Genomic DNA, 15,840 nt, shown 5'->3' on the forward strand with positions numbered 1-15,840 from the left:
ATAATGATAATACTGTACATTGGTTTTTGGTTCATTTGCATCTTGCAGTATAAATAAATAAATAAACAAACAAACACAATGTGTGTTCAGTTATTGAGGCTACAGTGCTGTTTCTGCTTTTTGACTCAGGACGTTAAGCTGAGTGCGTTACTAGCGCCACCTACCGTTCTAATGGCAGCATTGCATCTGCAAATCAGCTGAAAAGCTTGTTGTTGTAACTGTTTGATTAAATAATGAAATCTTAGGTACCCTGTAAGGGTTTATTAGAACGGCTTAAAAGAAATTGACAATTAAACTTAGATACATGTGATTTAAAGTTGTTTTTTTTACTATACAAAATAAGTTGACAATCTTACATGTAAAACCAGTTATAACGGATCATGGTTAGGCTATGTTCATGTTCTGAATGACACAGTTTTTATACATTTATACAAACATTTCTGTAATGTTGCATTGGCACAATAGCAAAGCTTTAAGTTTAACATTATCAGACAACGTTTTTTATTTTATTTTTTTTAAATCACAGTTAAAAATCTTGCAGGTCCCTGGTACATTGTTTATAAAAAATATAATTATAAATAGAACACAATAAACCAGAGAAGATCAAAGAGAAAAGTAACATGAACAAAAAATAGAAAGTGTACTTTGCTTATTTATCATCTGTTGGGTTTCCAGTGTTGAAAAAAAGAAAAACACATTTATAGATATACATTTAACTTAGGTGCTGGAGGGAAGCTGTTACTAAGACAAGTTGTTGCGGTGAAGCACTGAAGATTGCAAAAAGCCCATACAAAGCAGGCACATTTTATCCTGGTAATGAGCCTGATAAGCATTAAGTGGTGTGGCATTAAGGGTTTCAGTGATTCTCGCATCTCAGTCCACAAAGACTTTGTCAGTGTCCGTGTCTCATGCTATTTTTCCCATTCCTCTCCTTGTTGGAAAAGAGCACTGAGGAACAAGGCGTCACCAGAGTTCACACTTATGTTTCGGGTTCATGGGAGTATCTGCTTTGCAACCAAAGTGCTTTGAGAATTCGCGTGAATTGGAAATGGTGCCGATGACCCTGAATCTTGACGGGCTGTGAGGATCCGTGATTACCCCCTCGTGTGAGCTCTCAGGCGTCCTGACAGAGCACCATACCTGGAAGTGAAATATATATAAAAAGTAAGATTTTCTGTCTTCACATATTCCTTCAAACTGGCAGAATGAATCACTCATCAGTTGTAATCTTTTTTTAGACTCACTAAATGCATAAGTGTTTTTCGGATAAGTTGTTTCAAATTTCCTGGCAAGAGACATTTTTAGTGCTGATATTTTATTCTGTGGCAGCAGCACAAACATTCACTTACAGTTTACGTGTCTGCGCACTTTTAGATGTGATTTGGTGACATGTCTTTATTGTGAGCTAATCACAACGTATAAGCAAACTGTGTATAGTGTCATATTGAAACTTGATGGACTCAGCATTTGCTAAAAGTGCTTTTGTCATGGACATTAGAGATGGCGGCAGATGAACAATAAAAGACATTCACAGATCAAAGATTTTCGACCACAAGGAAAATGAGCAGGTAGCACTTACGATTTTCTGAAGAATCAGACACTATCTTACAATCCAAGCATATCACTGTCATACCTCAAAGCACATTTGAAGATAAGATTTTTGAACTAAAATAAGGACTGGGCCAGGATTGTTATCTGGAGAGGATAGAATATAGTGTGACGGATACAAACCTGTGCAAACCCGACGAAAAACAGCTGATGGTTCGTCATTCCCACCGCAGGCAGCGTGGCTTCCTCTCCATTCTTCTCGACCCAGTTCACGTAAGCCTTCAAAACAACAAATGATCATGTTACGCACAGTCATTTACAGTTTTCTCTAACCAAACAAACAAAAAAAGTATGTAGTGTGTAAGTAAGTGTAAGTATATGTTAATGAGAGAAAGACGTATTATTTTGCAGTGACAAAAACTGAATGCTGGGTTGCTTTTCTTCTATGTTACTTGCTCATCTGCTTTGTTGCTTATGACCTTTCATTACATGGAAAGAATGTGTGCATGAGTGGAAGCAACCAGAAGCTGACAAGGCCGCTCATCACCACCTGTTGCATTACCGGGCTTCACTGTAAACCTGACAATCCATTTTATTTCCAATACAGATGGAGGACTAGAAATAAACACATTTGAGGAGACTTCTGAAAAAAAATCATCATGATAATTCTCTGATCTTGTAAACAAGGAAGAATCAATGATGTTGACGTGAGAAACATAACAGAGGTCTACATTTTCTACAAAAACCCAAATATTTTACTCGCAAGAATTTTCATCTGTGAAACTCAACAGAGGGTGCACTTTTCATCGATTCTTTTTTTAAACCTCAGGAAAATGATTTAGAAAATGATAAAAGTGAGGTTTTGTTGTTGTTAATCTGTCTGACGTCAGACCTTATAAGCAGCCTTCAGTCCGCCGTTGTCAGCAATGTTCTCCCCCAGTGTGTGCTTTCCATTCAGAGGTTCTTGGTTGATGCTGTAGTTGCCGTACTGCTCTATCATGCACTGGGTTTGCTTCTTGAATGCCTCCACAGAAGAGTTCTTCCACCAGGGGCGCAAGTTTCCATCCTTGTCGTACTCCCTTCCTTAGAACAAAGTACATTACACTGACTTTAGTCACAACTCCTGCTTCAAGAAAGTAGCTTAAAAAATAAATAAATAAATAAATAAATGACAAGGGGAACTTTTTTCATCGGAAAAATAAAATGCCCAAAGAATTTCAGTAAATTATTTTTCTACTTCTTATTTACCAACCTTGGTCATCGAAAGCATGAATCAATTCATGACCCATAACCACTCCAATTCCACCAAAGTTAAGAGCTCTGGAAGAAAAAAAATGAAAATATATATATATATGTATTTTTAAATGTGCATATGGCATAAAACCTGGGATATCATTCCAAGGAACAGATTTTCAACATTTGTGCGCACGCATCCCAAGATGTCAAAGTAAAAGATAACTAGGAGGTTAAAAATGATTAATTCATGATTATGAATATATGTTAAACATTATTTCTCAATATTATCATTATTATTATAGCATTTTATCTGACTGTATAAAACCAAAAGCTTTGATTTTACAAAGAGCATTTTTATGCTACGCTTCCCCTTCTTTCCTAACTTTGATTCTTAACTGACATTTCTGAATTAATCGATTATTAGGGATGCATCAAATAAAACAACCACTGGATGAAAAGCAGCTATAAAATGACATTTTCAGCTTTATTCCTGAGTGTGTTGCCTGATGTTTGTCTGTTATTCAGCTTTTACATCTCTGACAACCGAGGATACAGCCGGTGTCAGTTCTGGTGCAGAGCAGCCAACAAATGTTGTTTGCCGCAGTCATCTGAAAATCATCCAACACAATTTCACAAAATTAAAATGCTATGTGGGAGACATACTTGGGCAACGTGCGACTATAGAAAGGAGCTTGAAGGATTCCCGCTGGCAGAACCATCTCGTTCTTGGTCGGGTTGTAATAGGCATTTACAGCCGGAGGGGTCATGCTCCATCTGCAGAACAAGGAGCAAAAAAAAAAAAGCCACAACGTGTTACTGGCATCAAGGTCACTACAAATGGTGAATATTGATTCTGCAGAAGCTGCTGTTTCCAGGCTGACTACAGATCAGCTCGGAGGGCATGGGAACTCTAATCTAACCCTTCCCCCAGCAGCCTAATTAGAGACAAGGATCGGTTCAGCGGAGAGAAGCCGGTTGCCTGGGAACATTTGTGGACGGTAGCAGTATTCCGCTGAGTCAGTATAATGGGAATGTGCTCACATCGGAGCGGTGGGTCGGAGGTGCAGCGGGGAGCTACTCACTGGTTTCTGTTGGGGGTTTTCCTCAGCTGGTCTGCAGTCACTCTGGCCGAGAAGTTGTAATACTGCATGACATTCTGGAAGTAAAGTTTTGGCACCACCACGAACTAAAAGACAGGGATCAAAAGCAATGGAAAACTGAATTTGCCGTTTTAATGAAGTAGCATGATATTCATCACACACGTCCACATTTACCTACATCATTGAACACTTTGTCCAGCTTTGTGGCGTTCATGATAAACTCTGGATATCCAACCATGTTGTATATGGCATCCGCCTGCAAAAGATGAGTTAGAAAGCTGTAAGAGACATGTCTTCTCACCAGGTGGCAGTGCTGTCTTTCTCTGCCACTACAGCACAGAAAACATTTTGTAACAAGCCTCTCTGCAAAGACTCTGCGGGAGGACTAACAGGCAGAAAGATTTGTCTCTTTTCCTACCTTTTCTTTTGCTGCTTTTTTTGTCTCCGAGTCCATCCAGCTCACATACTTCAGGCTATTCTCAAAGGCCCATTTAATTTCACCCACCATGTCTTCCGCCTGAAGCGCAGCAGAGATAAGAGATAAGTCAAAACCACATTATCTCACACAGAGGAGAGAAAGCGCTTTGAGATACTTACAATGGCTTTGCTGTCCTCATCAAAAGTGGCTTTGACAAACATGGCTCCGAGAGCAAAGCCCAAGGCGCTGTCGGTGTCGCTGACACACAGCTTCCAACGTGGGGTGCAGCTCTACAAACGCAGCATACCAGGACATGTCGAGGTAAAGGTTGCAACATTACTCGGGAATGGTTTTCACTCATTGTAATTCAGTCTGTTCATACTAATGTTTTAGTGTTTCAAGAGACCATTTCTTAGATATTACAAGAGCACACTAACCCACCCCCCCGTGGAGTAGGACAAAGGATAACAGTTGTGAAACTGTGGCAAAGTGAAAGCACGCAAAGGACAGACGCTCTTTTCATGGAAGAGTAATTAAAAAGAACCCCCCCCCCCCCCAAGTCACAATCTGAAAATACATCCTCAGATGAGCTGAGACGCCTAGCATATGACACAAATTGATTAGTAGTAGTAAAAACTGAGCCGGAGATGCAGAAGCAGGGGGAAAATTGGATAAAAATAAATCAGGAGGAAAAATAGACAATATTTGACCCACATGCAACTGAGCTGGGCATTTTAGACAAAACAATAACAAGAGGACGCCCCTACATGTCAGATTTGAGCCTATCTGCAGTCAAAACCAAAGCAATTCATGTGAGCCAACAAAGATGACATGAAAACAAAAACAGAAAGATTTCAGAGCTGTAAACTAATCAATTACAGTAAAAAGGGCATCGAGTTCACAAAAAAGTGTTTTCTCTTCATATTACATTCAAAAAGTGAGATGGATTTAAAAGTTAAAAGAACACTGGATTGGTAAAACAATGATTTTACAGCTGAAGCATATTTCTTGACAGCAGGTCACAGTCTCTGTGGGACAAATGCATTATCAGGTGAGAGGAAGGACAAGTGGAGCTGCGTGTATGCAGGAGGAAAGCGTGAGGAAGTGAGGGGTGCTCTGATCATGTGGAGCTGTAAAATCTACTCAGACACAGTTTGAAAAAGAGACACTGCTGCGCTCTCATACAAGGCAGAGGGACAAAGACACAAACAGAGAGTTTTGGTTTGTTATTACAGCTTGACCCGTGTGGAAAAGCAGGCAGAGGGAACAGGATCTTGCTTGGATAAGAGCTGGTAACTGGAGCCTTCACCGTCAGACAACTGCTCACTACAAGGGAAGTGCATGTTGCTGAAGGGTCTTCCTGTGCAAATATTTATGTTTAAATGTCTCCAACCATGTGTCAAATTAAAAGGTCGGTTATCCCCTAAACATTTTTTCTTTTCTATTTAAATCATCTGTAGCATAAAAGATGTCTAGCCAAACATATTGTTCATTAATATCTACATTTAATGTGGATATTTTTGCTTCTACTCAAGACAGCTGAAGCTGAATACACTTAATTTTTGGTTGAACTTGCAGTACAGACAACTATTTATGTAGATTATGATTACATATAAAATAATACGAGGAAATCCCTTTTAAAAATTTTAAGGCTTTAATATATATATCAATATTAAAAACGCCCCAATTTGACACCTTTAATGGACTTTCTCAAGCAACAATAGAATATATATGTCTGTAGAACAAGTGTGACAATCTTAGTTTGTTTGTGAGGCTATTGAGTGTGACATTTTTTCTTTTAGTTTTTTTTTTCTTCCATTTAGTTTTTTATTTTTTTATTTTTTACTTTTTGATAATCTTTTTCTGTCTTGTTTTGTTTTTGTCTGTATGGACACAGCAGGACCTGCTTACATTTTGTTGGATAATTAATATGATACTTGCTGATTGTTTTGCTTTTTTTGTACATTTATATTGAAATTTAATAAAAATATTGTTAAAAAAAAACAAAAAACACCCCAATTCTGTCTTTAACAGATTCCAGATAATTGCTTGTATCATAAGGTAATTTTATGTTTTTTATTTATTTTATTAAATGTTTTTATTAAAAACTGTGTTTTTTTCTTGTTGATTATGTGAGTTGTACAGCAGTATCATAAATGTATACTGTATGTCAAATATGATACACCTGGGATTATAGGGTTAATTTACTTCATTCCTCAGACCTAACCAGAGTTAAATGGATAATATATATATTTCTACCAACTTGGATAAATGCACCCTTTAACTTGACAAAATCACAGTAATTACCTAACATACAAGTGACACGCAGGTTCATTTACAATTTCTCCATTGTCCAATAAGATTACATCAATTTATCAATAATATTTATTCCATTCTGACTGCTTCAAAAAATGTAATTATTCTTCAGTCTTATGGACTTGTAGATACATGTGCTGCCTCTTATTTCATACTCTTATTTATGTATTATTATTTTGTATTCCACACATGGTTACAGCAACATGCTGCCAAAATCCTACAAACACCCCCTCTAGAAATAAGCCCATCATACCTAAATATAGTCAAAATTGTATTATTTTAAGCAGAAATATCTTGACAATGGGGTATAAAAAAAAAATTCCTTGGCTAGAATTTTATAAATAGAAAATAGTAATTAAATTTTCTTGAAACGGGGTAAGTTTTTACAGTGTAGTTATTCATTTAGACCAAGACATTAGCCTCCCTTGCCTAAAATGTAGCCATATTAAGCAGGTTCCTCTTTTAAAACCTTTAAAGTGATGAAACTAAATGAAGTGATAAGGTAACAAACTGAATGCATTATGAAGGGAAAGTCCCAAGTGCCTGTTTTTTACTACTTCCATTTATCTGAGTTCAGTAAAAATGGACACTGTGTCAAATGCAAGAACACAGGGGTTAAGAGAGAGGCTCTCTAAACTCAGCTGTTTGGCCATGGGCCATAGCCTCTGTGAGCATATGCTTCTTAAAAAAGCATGCACATACTTAGCTGTTGGAGTGTTGTTGTTTTTTGTTTTACACTTTTCTACTGATTCTTCTTCAGTGAGACATTTAAGTATAAAACAGCAACTTGAGACTCACATTCAGAGCAGAAATGTGAGTAACAATAGATGATACGAGTGAAACAATCGGTCTTCAGCTCAAATGTTTACACGGCATTGCTTTTTATCTTGCATTTTTATCTGCTTTGTTGCCATCTGTCTATCTTACACTGGATTACAGCGGGTGTGAAAAGCCTAGACGTTCATTTCTCACCTTCTTAGTGCCGTACATGACCTCCAGGAAGTGCTGCTCTGCATCCTGGAACCGTTGGTCTAAAACGGACACCATCTTTCTCACCACCTTCATCATCATGTAGTTGTTAAGTAGGCTGCACAAAGGAAAAACACCAGATGAAAGATTTATTAGTGTATTTATTTGAAATAACATGCAAAGCGTCTTTGAAACATTAATGCCTATTGATGTTTATTCCGAATGACTTAATGTGCCACCTTTTATTTGTTTCAGCTATGAGGTCAGACACTTTCTGGAGGTATTCCTTGGCATAAACAACCACGGGCTCTGTCTCGTTAAGCGGCACAGGCGTGAAGACTTCTGTGAGAAACGGCATCCAGTCCACAGCAGGAGCCAGCTCCTACAAAAGATAAACCGCAACAAAAATAAAAAAATATAAAAATATATAAAATATATATAAAAAAATATATAACGGACACGGGTTGAGTAGTGTTTGAATGAAAATATTAGTACGGTAATTTCTTGTCAGGAAAACACTTCAACACACATCAGTCACGCTTTTGAAAGACAATTATGGTTATTATTATGTGGGGTTTTTTTTGCAGGTTTTAGCTGAGCACCACTCACTTTCAGGTCTTTGGCCTCCATTTTATGGTAGATGAGCTCCTCATCCCTTCTCTCCTCTAGAGGAACTGTGATGTTGGCTAAGGCGGTCTCGAAGCCCACAACCTCCTCCATCATGGTCCGAGACGTCTCCTCCGAGCCACCCAGGAGAACGCCTAACTCCACCAGGAAGTTGAGGTACGCCGTGAGATACTGCAAAGTCCATGCGAGCAGATCAGCAAAGTGGAGTTGGGAGGGTTTGTGGAGAAGAGGTTTGGATGTGCATGCATGTGTGTTTAATAAAAGTAATTTCAGAAACTAATCCTAAACTATGCGACTACTATCAGGGCTTATCCCTCAGAAGCTGACTTCCTTTGCAGACATGTAATGAGCCGTTGGGTGTATTCAAATCCAAGTGAGGTGAAGTCATGTTTGATTCTCAGTGTGCACACACTATTAGCTTCAACATCTGTACAATCAGTGCTGTTAACAACTCGCTTTACCTTTTCATTGGCCGTTTTGTTGAGGTAGTAATCCCGCGACGGCAGACCCAGGCTGGACTGGTCCACCTGCACTCACGAGAAACATCCCACGGCCTTCAGTTCACCCTCCCTCTCAAAAGTCTCAAACAACCTTTTTGTTTTCATTCCTGTGTTACCAGCATGCAGGTTAGACGAAAAAGGATTCCTCAAAAGGTCACATCTTTACAATTCATTACAGTCCCATGACATCTCTTGAAGGAATAAACCCATCTCAAACTGCGAATGTGACACCGCAGTAATAATAAGAGGATTGTTCTGAAAACATGAACGGAGACATGATCTGACCCTTGGGAGAAGCCTGTGTAGAAGCTGCTCCTGAATGGATTCTTTAGGAGACATGAATAAAAAAAGCAGCCTCTGCACAAATCCTCATACCTGGATGACGTTGCTGTTGGAGTTCTTGGAGTCGGTGCTGACGAACACGGTAAAGAAAGGAGAGGTGCGCAGGCTCGCCGATACCGTCCGTAGAACCTCCTGGAAGTTGTCCTTGTTCCAGGATTCAGTCAGACCCCATCCTCCTATCTGCACCACACAGAAACAAGCAGGCTCTCGAGGGTGAGACGACGGACTGAAACTGTGAATCTCAATGATATTTGACTGCTTTTAAAGAAGCACACCTGGCTGATTAGTTCCTGTAGAGGCTTCGCTCCTAATTCCTCAATCTTGGTCTCATTCATGCAGGCCTCATAATACCGCTGGGCCTTTTCCTCAGCCTTACTCAAGCCTTTCATCGTTGTGTTTTCTGTTACAGCACACGTTAAAAGAGCGTCAATGAAAAAGAAGCCGACTCGCCCAGCCTCGGAAAAAAAAACGTTCTGGAAAAGGACACGAGGCCCGTCTGCCTGTTACCGAAGACCACCGAGGACTTTAAGCTACTTAAATTAAGACCCTTACCTAATAAATGCTTCATTACAAGCATGTTGTGCTCCCAGAGGTTGCTGAAAGGCCCCCAGCGGGACTTCCCCTCGGGGAGGGGGTTATTCTTGACCCAGCCCCCGCAGGCAAAGTTGTAGAAGTCGTGACAAGGGTCCACGGATCTGTCCAAGGCCCCCATGACCGTGCTGGCCACACTAATGCACGGCTCCGTCAGGCAGAAGCCCGGGTGAGCTATGAGAGGAAACAAAAGAGACACTGAGAAACACGCTGCAATTCTTAGAAATTTCACTTTTGCCTGAATCGTTCAGGGAGAATGAGTCGATAATACAAAAATATTTCACGGTATGACAAATATGCATGAGGGGTTTTCAGAGCATCTGGAAAGCATCATTTTTTAAGTCAAGATATACAACCTGGGGGGACTGCTTGTCTTTGTACAAAAAAAAAAAAAAAAAAAAAGTTACTGTTCGTGGATTTGACTCGCAAATAGAAGCGAGTTCTCCTCGTCGTATATATATATATATATATATATATATATATATATATATATATATATATATATATATATATATATATATATATATATATATTAATAAAATAAATATATATGATATATATATTATATATTAAAAATGCATACCAACATTTCTTTTCTTTTATGCTTTTCTTTTTGAAGTTGTGTGAAATGAAGAAACGGTAAAAACAGAACATTAGAAGGGGTAGGACTAGAAAAGTTTTTTGAAACTTCATCCTACACCCTTTCAAACAGGAAATATGTATTTACATATAGATTTGTCTCTTTAATTTGCTTTGTTTTGCTTATGGTTTTCTTTGTTCTTTGTTTTATGTATTCTGATTATTTTGTTTTTGTTTTAACCTGTTTGAATAAATAAATAAATGAAATGAAAATGAATGAAATGAAATGGTATTAGCCATTAATATATATGCAGACAAAAAAAAACAAACAAAAAAAAAAAACCCACATTTCCATCGAACTGATACTTTGTGTTGGTGTTCTCTTGAATAAAGCTAAAAGGAAGCAGCAATGGGGACTCTCGGGACTGTTAAACTGAAAGAGGTCTAAAAAAAGAAGCTGGAGGATTTATTACGTGGTGCAAAAACAGGTCCGCCTCTAACACTTGACTCGCACTGAGCCTTTCAGCATCAGCCCATAAAAGGTGCAAGACGGGCTCGGAGACGAGCCGAGGGCAGGGATGAGGCTGGCGCTTCCCCAGAGGAGAGTTCATCCTTGTTCCTTTTATTATTCCAAAGTGTGACCTGACATGCAATGTTGAATGGGAGGAAGTGTTCTTCGGTTTCCCGTGGTAAAATTGAGGAAACCAAGGCTGATGAGAAGCAGTCAGGATCTGTGGTTAAATCCACAAAACCTTTTCCATAATGAAGAATCTCAAGGGGGAGATTTAAGGTTGCTTCACGGCCGCTCAGCTGAAGGTGTGGCTTCAGTTAAAGAAGTATAAACAACATAATTCTGCAGAAGATTTCACAAGAAACTGATACGTGCACATTTAGTGGAGAGAGACTTCACTTTTCAGCTGTTGTTGGTTTGCAGATGATATCCTTCAATCGTGTACTTCATCATTTTTCTTCCCCACACATAGATCGACTGAAACATTCCAAGTGAAAAAGAGCGAAAACAAATGTTTCTGAAGGTGGATACACGACTTCTGCTTTTATCAATTCACGTCCATATAAGGAATAATTAGAAATTTCTGGGAAATGTAAGAATGGGGGGAAAAAAAGGAATGAAAAGCCGTATTTCAACCCAAAACAGAAATTTAAACAAAATCAGGAAGGAAAAGATCACTGCAGTCTGTTGCACAAGAAAAGTAAGGACAAGCAAGTCTGCTTAAGAGTGAAATATCACTTCTTCTCACTGGTGCGGTCCAGCTGCTGCACAGGTCACAAAGAGGAAGTACACCCGGCACGTCTACTTCAGCTGAAATACATCAAAAATATCTGCCAATGTTACACCTTGATGTGTTTTTGTACATTTAAAGGTCCAAACGTCCATCTAAAGCGCTTTAGTCGGGTTCAGGGGGGCTGTAACTGGGCCATTGCAACATCTTTTTCTCTGGAAATACCTGATTATCTCCATGACCAATGTGCAGGATCTTTGGCAGCAGGACCAGCCACTACTGCTTTATCAACACCGATGGAAGCAGGAATGATGTATGTAGTTCTTCACAAACTGCTTTTTTCGTTTTGGATTTCTTTTTTGTTTAACAAATCATATTTATTATAATTATGCTGAATGTTAGTCTTCATCTGAGGCTAATTTTTTGCCTAGTAAAAACCTTCTTTTTAGTGAGCTGATATACAAACTTAAGAGTTGAAAAAGGGAATTGTTGTATTTTGTTTTCAAATGACTGTAGTAAAAGAGACTAAAGCCGTAAATCTGTTTTAATTAATAAAACTTGCCTGAGACGCTCTATTTGCCTTTTCTCTTCTGGTACAATGACACCAGAAACAGGTCGTCTTTAACACAGGTTCGTCTGTCACTTGATGTGAATAAAAACACTAGTGACTGACGATGCACTGCACTTTGATCAGTGGAGGACCTGAATGCACATCTGTGTAGTGGCTACAAATCTCATAAAGGGAAATGTACTGCTCATAAATACTGTAAAAGTCACTACACAATACACTAATAAAAAAAAACAATTGCTATTCCTGCAAGAGACCTCTCATAAAATGAAAGATTACAATTTTTATATTTCAGCTTTGAGCAGAAATAACTCAAAAGATTTATTGTGATGATTTATTCGGATTCTTTTTTATTTCCCCTCATATTTATTAGCTTCTTAACTAATGTCCTGACATTCGAGTGTTATCTATTTTCTCAAGTTTTCATGTGTGTTTTTTTTTTTAAATGATTCATATGGGTTATTTTGCATTTCATTTGAAAGTATATACAAAAATGAGAATACATTTTAAAGCAAACTGGGGCCACTTGATCGGTCTTCTTCACAGAGTCTGAGGTTGTTCAACATGTCCCTCTGCCAGATAACAAGGATATTAAAAGTGAAAGGAAAAGAAAAACAATAAAAACAACTCAAACTCACCCTGTTTGTAGAAAACTCCCGAACAAATGAGGGATATGAGCAGGACGGCGGACAGCGCACACACTAAAAGCAGCAGCTTCTTCTCCCTCTGCGTCTTCCCGGGAAAACATGTGGTGCCGCGGCCTTGTAGGAGAGTCACCTGCCCTCACACACATACACGCACAAATACACACATGCACAAATAAACAATAGCCTCATTAACCAAGCAAGTCAGAGATAATCTTTAGTAAGCGGTTTAGCATGGTTGCCTCAAATAAGAGTTTTAAAAGACATGAACAAACTTGATAATGGTACTGTAACTTGGTGAACTGACACCGTGTGGAAAACGCTGCGTTAAGTCAAACAGTTTCTCGGGGATTTGATGACAGGTTTGATTTCAGAGCACAATGGTGCCTCTGTGGCAGCCTTATCAACCCTCATACGCAGAAAGGTTAAGCATTATTCACCTGTCCCTGCAATCACAAAGGGGGTTTTTGCCTCTGTTCTGATTGAGGACAGATATAATAATCCTGCTCGGGCGCTTGCCTGTTCACCTTCAAACAATGGAAAAAGGGCCAAAAACGGAACAAAAGTGATCTTCTTCAAAAATTGAAAAATGTTGAATAAAATAATCAGTAACTGATTTCTTTTTTTTGTGCTTTGATTAAAACGGCCATGCAACACAACTTGTTCCTAAAGCCACTACAAACCCTTCAATGGCCACAATTAGCGCTCTGCTTGTCTTTCATTATCCTTCCTCAAATAAAAGCAGCCCACTTAACCTCAAGTGTACATGGAAGTCAGTTATATAAATGCATACAGATCTGATCAAACTTAATATGATGGAGTTAAATACTGAAGCCACGATTACCTCTTAATCCCAGGACCTCAGCAAATCGCTCTGATTTGGACCAAAACTGTGTCTCTGGATATAATTTGGAACGGTAGATTTAATTCTAATCAAAAAAAAGCATCTGAATTAAGGATAAATTAAAATGATATGTGTATGCCATCATAGAAAAAAAACGTTGGAAGTTATCGTGTTCATGGAAACCAGAGCATCGGCATATTTTTAGGGCCCATAAAGTGGGTTAGTTACATAAAGAAGTGATTTTCTTTTTCTCCCAGTACAAAAGACTCCAACAAAGTTTCCAATATTGACCACAACAATGAACATCATGCACGTTTTCCTCTTTAGTCCCAGCTTTTTAACTCTGAAACTAATAACTGTGGTCACTAATCTCAAAGTCCAAGAATCAGTTTTGCAGGTTGTTTTTTTTTTCTTCATTTTAAACGTCTCCACAAACAAGTGTGTGTTGGGTTTCAACATGACATAAGACACCTTACAGCCTCCAAGCTATACACGTAAATGCCGAGCTGACGCTGATATGTGTGGAATTTAGACATTTTAGCCGAGCGAGTTGGGCCGGGTTTGTAACCCCGTTCTCAGGTTGAAACTTTTCAAATAGTACCTGTGATTTCACAAAATTACACGCATGTTCTGTGTCAACTAAACCCTCTGCTTAAGTAGATGTTTTATAAGAAGGTGTTGCGTTCTAAGCTGTGCAATCAGTGCATATCAGTGGCGTGAGCGCGTTTACCTGCATGGGGGATGACCGGTAGACGTCGTCACCTGCCGAGTCCACGAGGTCCTCCTCATCCAGCGTGGCTCTCTTGTACGTTGACATCTGAAAAGTCAAATGTAGAAACGACTCTCTCAGTGCTTCCATGTTCCTTCAAGCCCAAGTCTTCTCCCGGTCATGTGTGTGTGAGGCTTTCTGAGAGTGACGTCTATTTCTCAACCGTCTCTGAGGTTTCAGAGCAGAGTTGCCCTTTAAACTCCATCAGGTAGAATCTGGTTTATCTGATTTACACTTAAGCTGAGTTTCCCTCTAAAAAACAGTGTCAATCTTCTCTTTTGAAAGCTCTTTTCTGCTCCCTTTAATCTTATGAACAACCTTCACAGCCCCCATGGCTTCAGGCAGGGTTATAAAAGCAACACCTACAACAAAAAAACAAAAAACCTCCTTCCGAAAGTCCTGGTAAGATCTCCTCGTGGGTTTCTCTCCCAAGCTCTTCCTGATCTCCCTTTTGCAGGCCAGCCTACGCAAATGGCACGAGACAAAAAACGGAACTTGCGGAAAACAGGAAGGAGCCCTGACCTGAGCGCTTCACGCCACCGAGACTTGAGTGTGCAGAAGTGATTGTGGGACTGTGGTTGCTGTTGTAGGAGCGCATTCCCCAATGTGGTTTCACTTAGATTTGGGGAGGGAATCTCACAGTTGTAGCTCACACCCAGTGTCCTTTCTATAGGGCACAATACACTAAGGGGAGGAGCACAGAGAAAAAAAGAAAAAGAAAAAAAGATCCTCCTCCTACTACACGTTGTGTTTTCTTCCTGTGGTAACTATTACCTGACAGACATTACAGCCAGTCCCTCTAATGTTTAATCTCTCAAGCGCCTCCAAAACACACACATTCAGGTTTCTATTGTTTCCGCATCATTAAATCCAGAAAGAGTTGACTGGTTGAAAGGTTATTGAAATGTGGCAGAAAAATAAAACAAAGAAGGAAAAAAGCGAAGAAAAATGTGTCACTAGAAGACATCACCGCTTATAATGCAATTATTAGACTCTGCTAATAAAAAAAAAGTTAAGGTAAGAAAACAAACAGCTATTTTACATCATTCTTTCCAGCTGTTTGCACATGCAGAAATGTGACGCAAACTAATTTTTTACATTTGAATAATTCAATTTAACCTGAGTGGTATCACAAGCAGGACACTGAACAATGATAAATAACATTCGATGACTCCATCTAGCAACGTGATGTAACGCTGGATTAACTCCGGAAACTTGCTGGTATGTTTGCCTCCGTATCAAATGCGTGACAGTTAACATCTCTTCATGACTTAAGACATCTGCGTGTTATTGGTTGTGTGAAAGAGGCTCATCAATTGATGAGAACTTCTCCAGTTTAGAGCCCTGACCACAAATAGGTCAGAAATAGAGACACACTTTAACTTCCATGAAAAAAAATGACTGCTGCTTCTGTGATCGAGAGAAATTTTCGTTATAAGGCTTCTTTCAGAATTAAAACAACCCCAGGCCTATCATTAGATGGTAAAGAGATTAAATGGCTATTTAAAGACTCAAAAATGTCATTACACAAATGTTAACTTTGTAAGT

General features: G+C 39.0%; 1 protein-coding gene across 1 annotated transcript; it reads right to left on the minus strand.

The window, feature by feature from the left end:
• Window positions 1-484: 484 nt before the first annotated feature.
• Window positions 485-14,784, minus strand: ece1 (endothelin converting enzyme 1). The gene is made up of 18 exons (XM_061726934.1): window positions 14,254-14,784; window positions 12,674-12,812; window positions 9,609-9,821; window positions 9,332-9,456; window positions 9,090-9,236; window positions 8,676-8,741; window positions 8,197-8,385; window positions 7,827-7,969; window positions 7,591-7,705; window positions 4,482-4,592; window positions 4,303-4,401; window positions 4,063-4,140; window positions 3,867-3,970; window positions 3,448-3,558; window positions 2,801-2,868; window positions 2,441-2,631; window positions 1,732-1,827; window positions 485-1,140 (listed from the first exon to the last, which is right to left on the minus strand). The coding sequence occupies exons 1-18, from the start codon at window positions 14,380-14,382 to the stop codon at window positions 964-966; spliced, it is 2,301 nt and encodes a 766-aa protein (XP_061582918.1). The 5' UTR covers window positions 14,383-14,784; the 3' UTR covers window positions 485-963.
• Window positions 14,785-15,840: the final 1,056 nt, after the last annotated feature.

Source organism: Cololabis saira, chromosome 8 (assembly GCF_033807715.1).
Source record: "Cololabis saira isolate AMF1-May2022 chromosome 8, fColSai1.1, whole genome shotgun sequence".
NCBI lineage: Eukaryota > Metazoa > Chordata > Actinopteri > Beloniformes > Belonidae > Cololabis > Cololabis saira.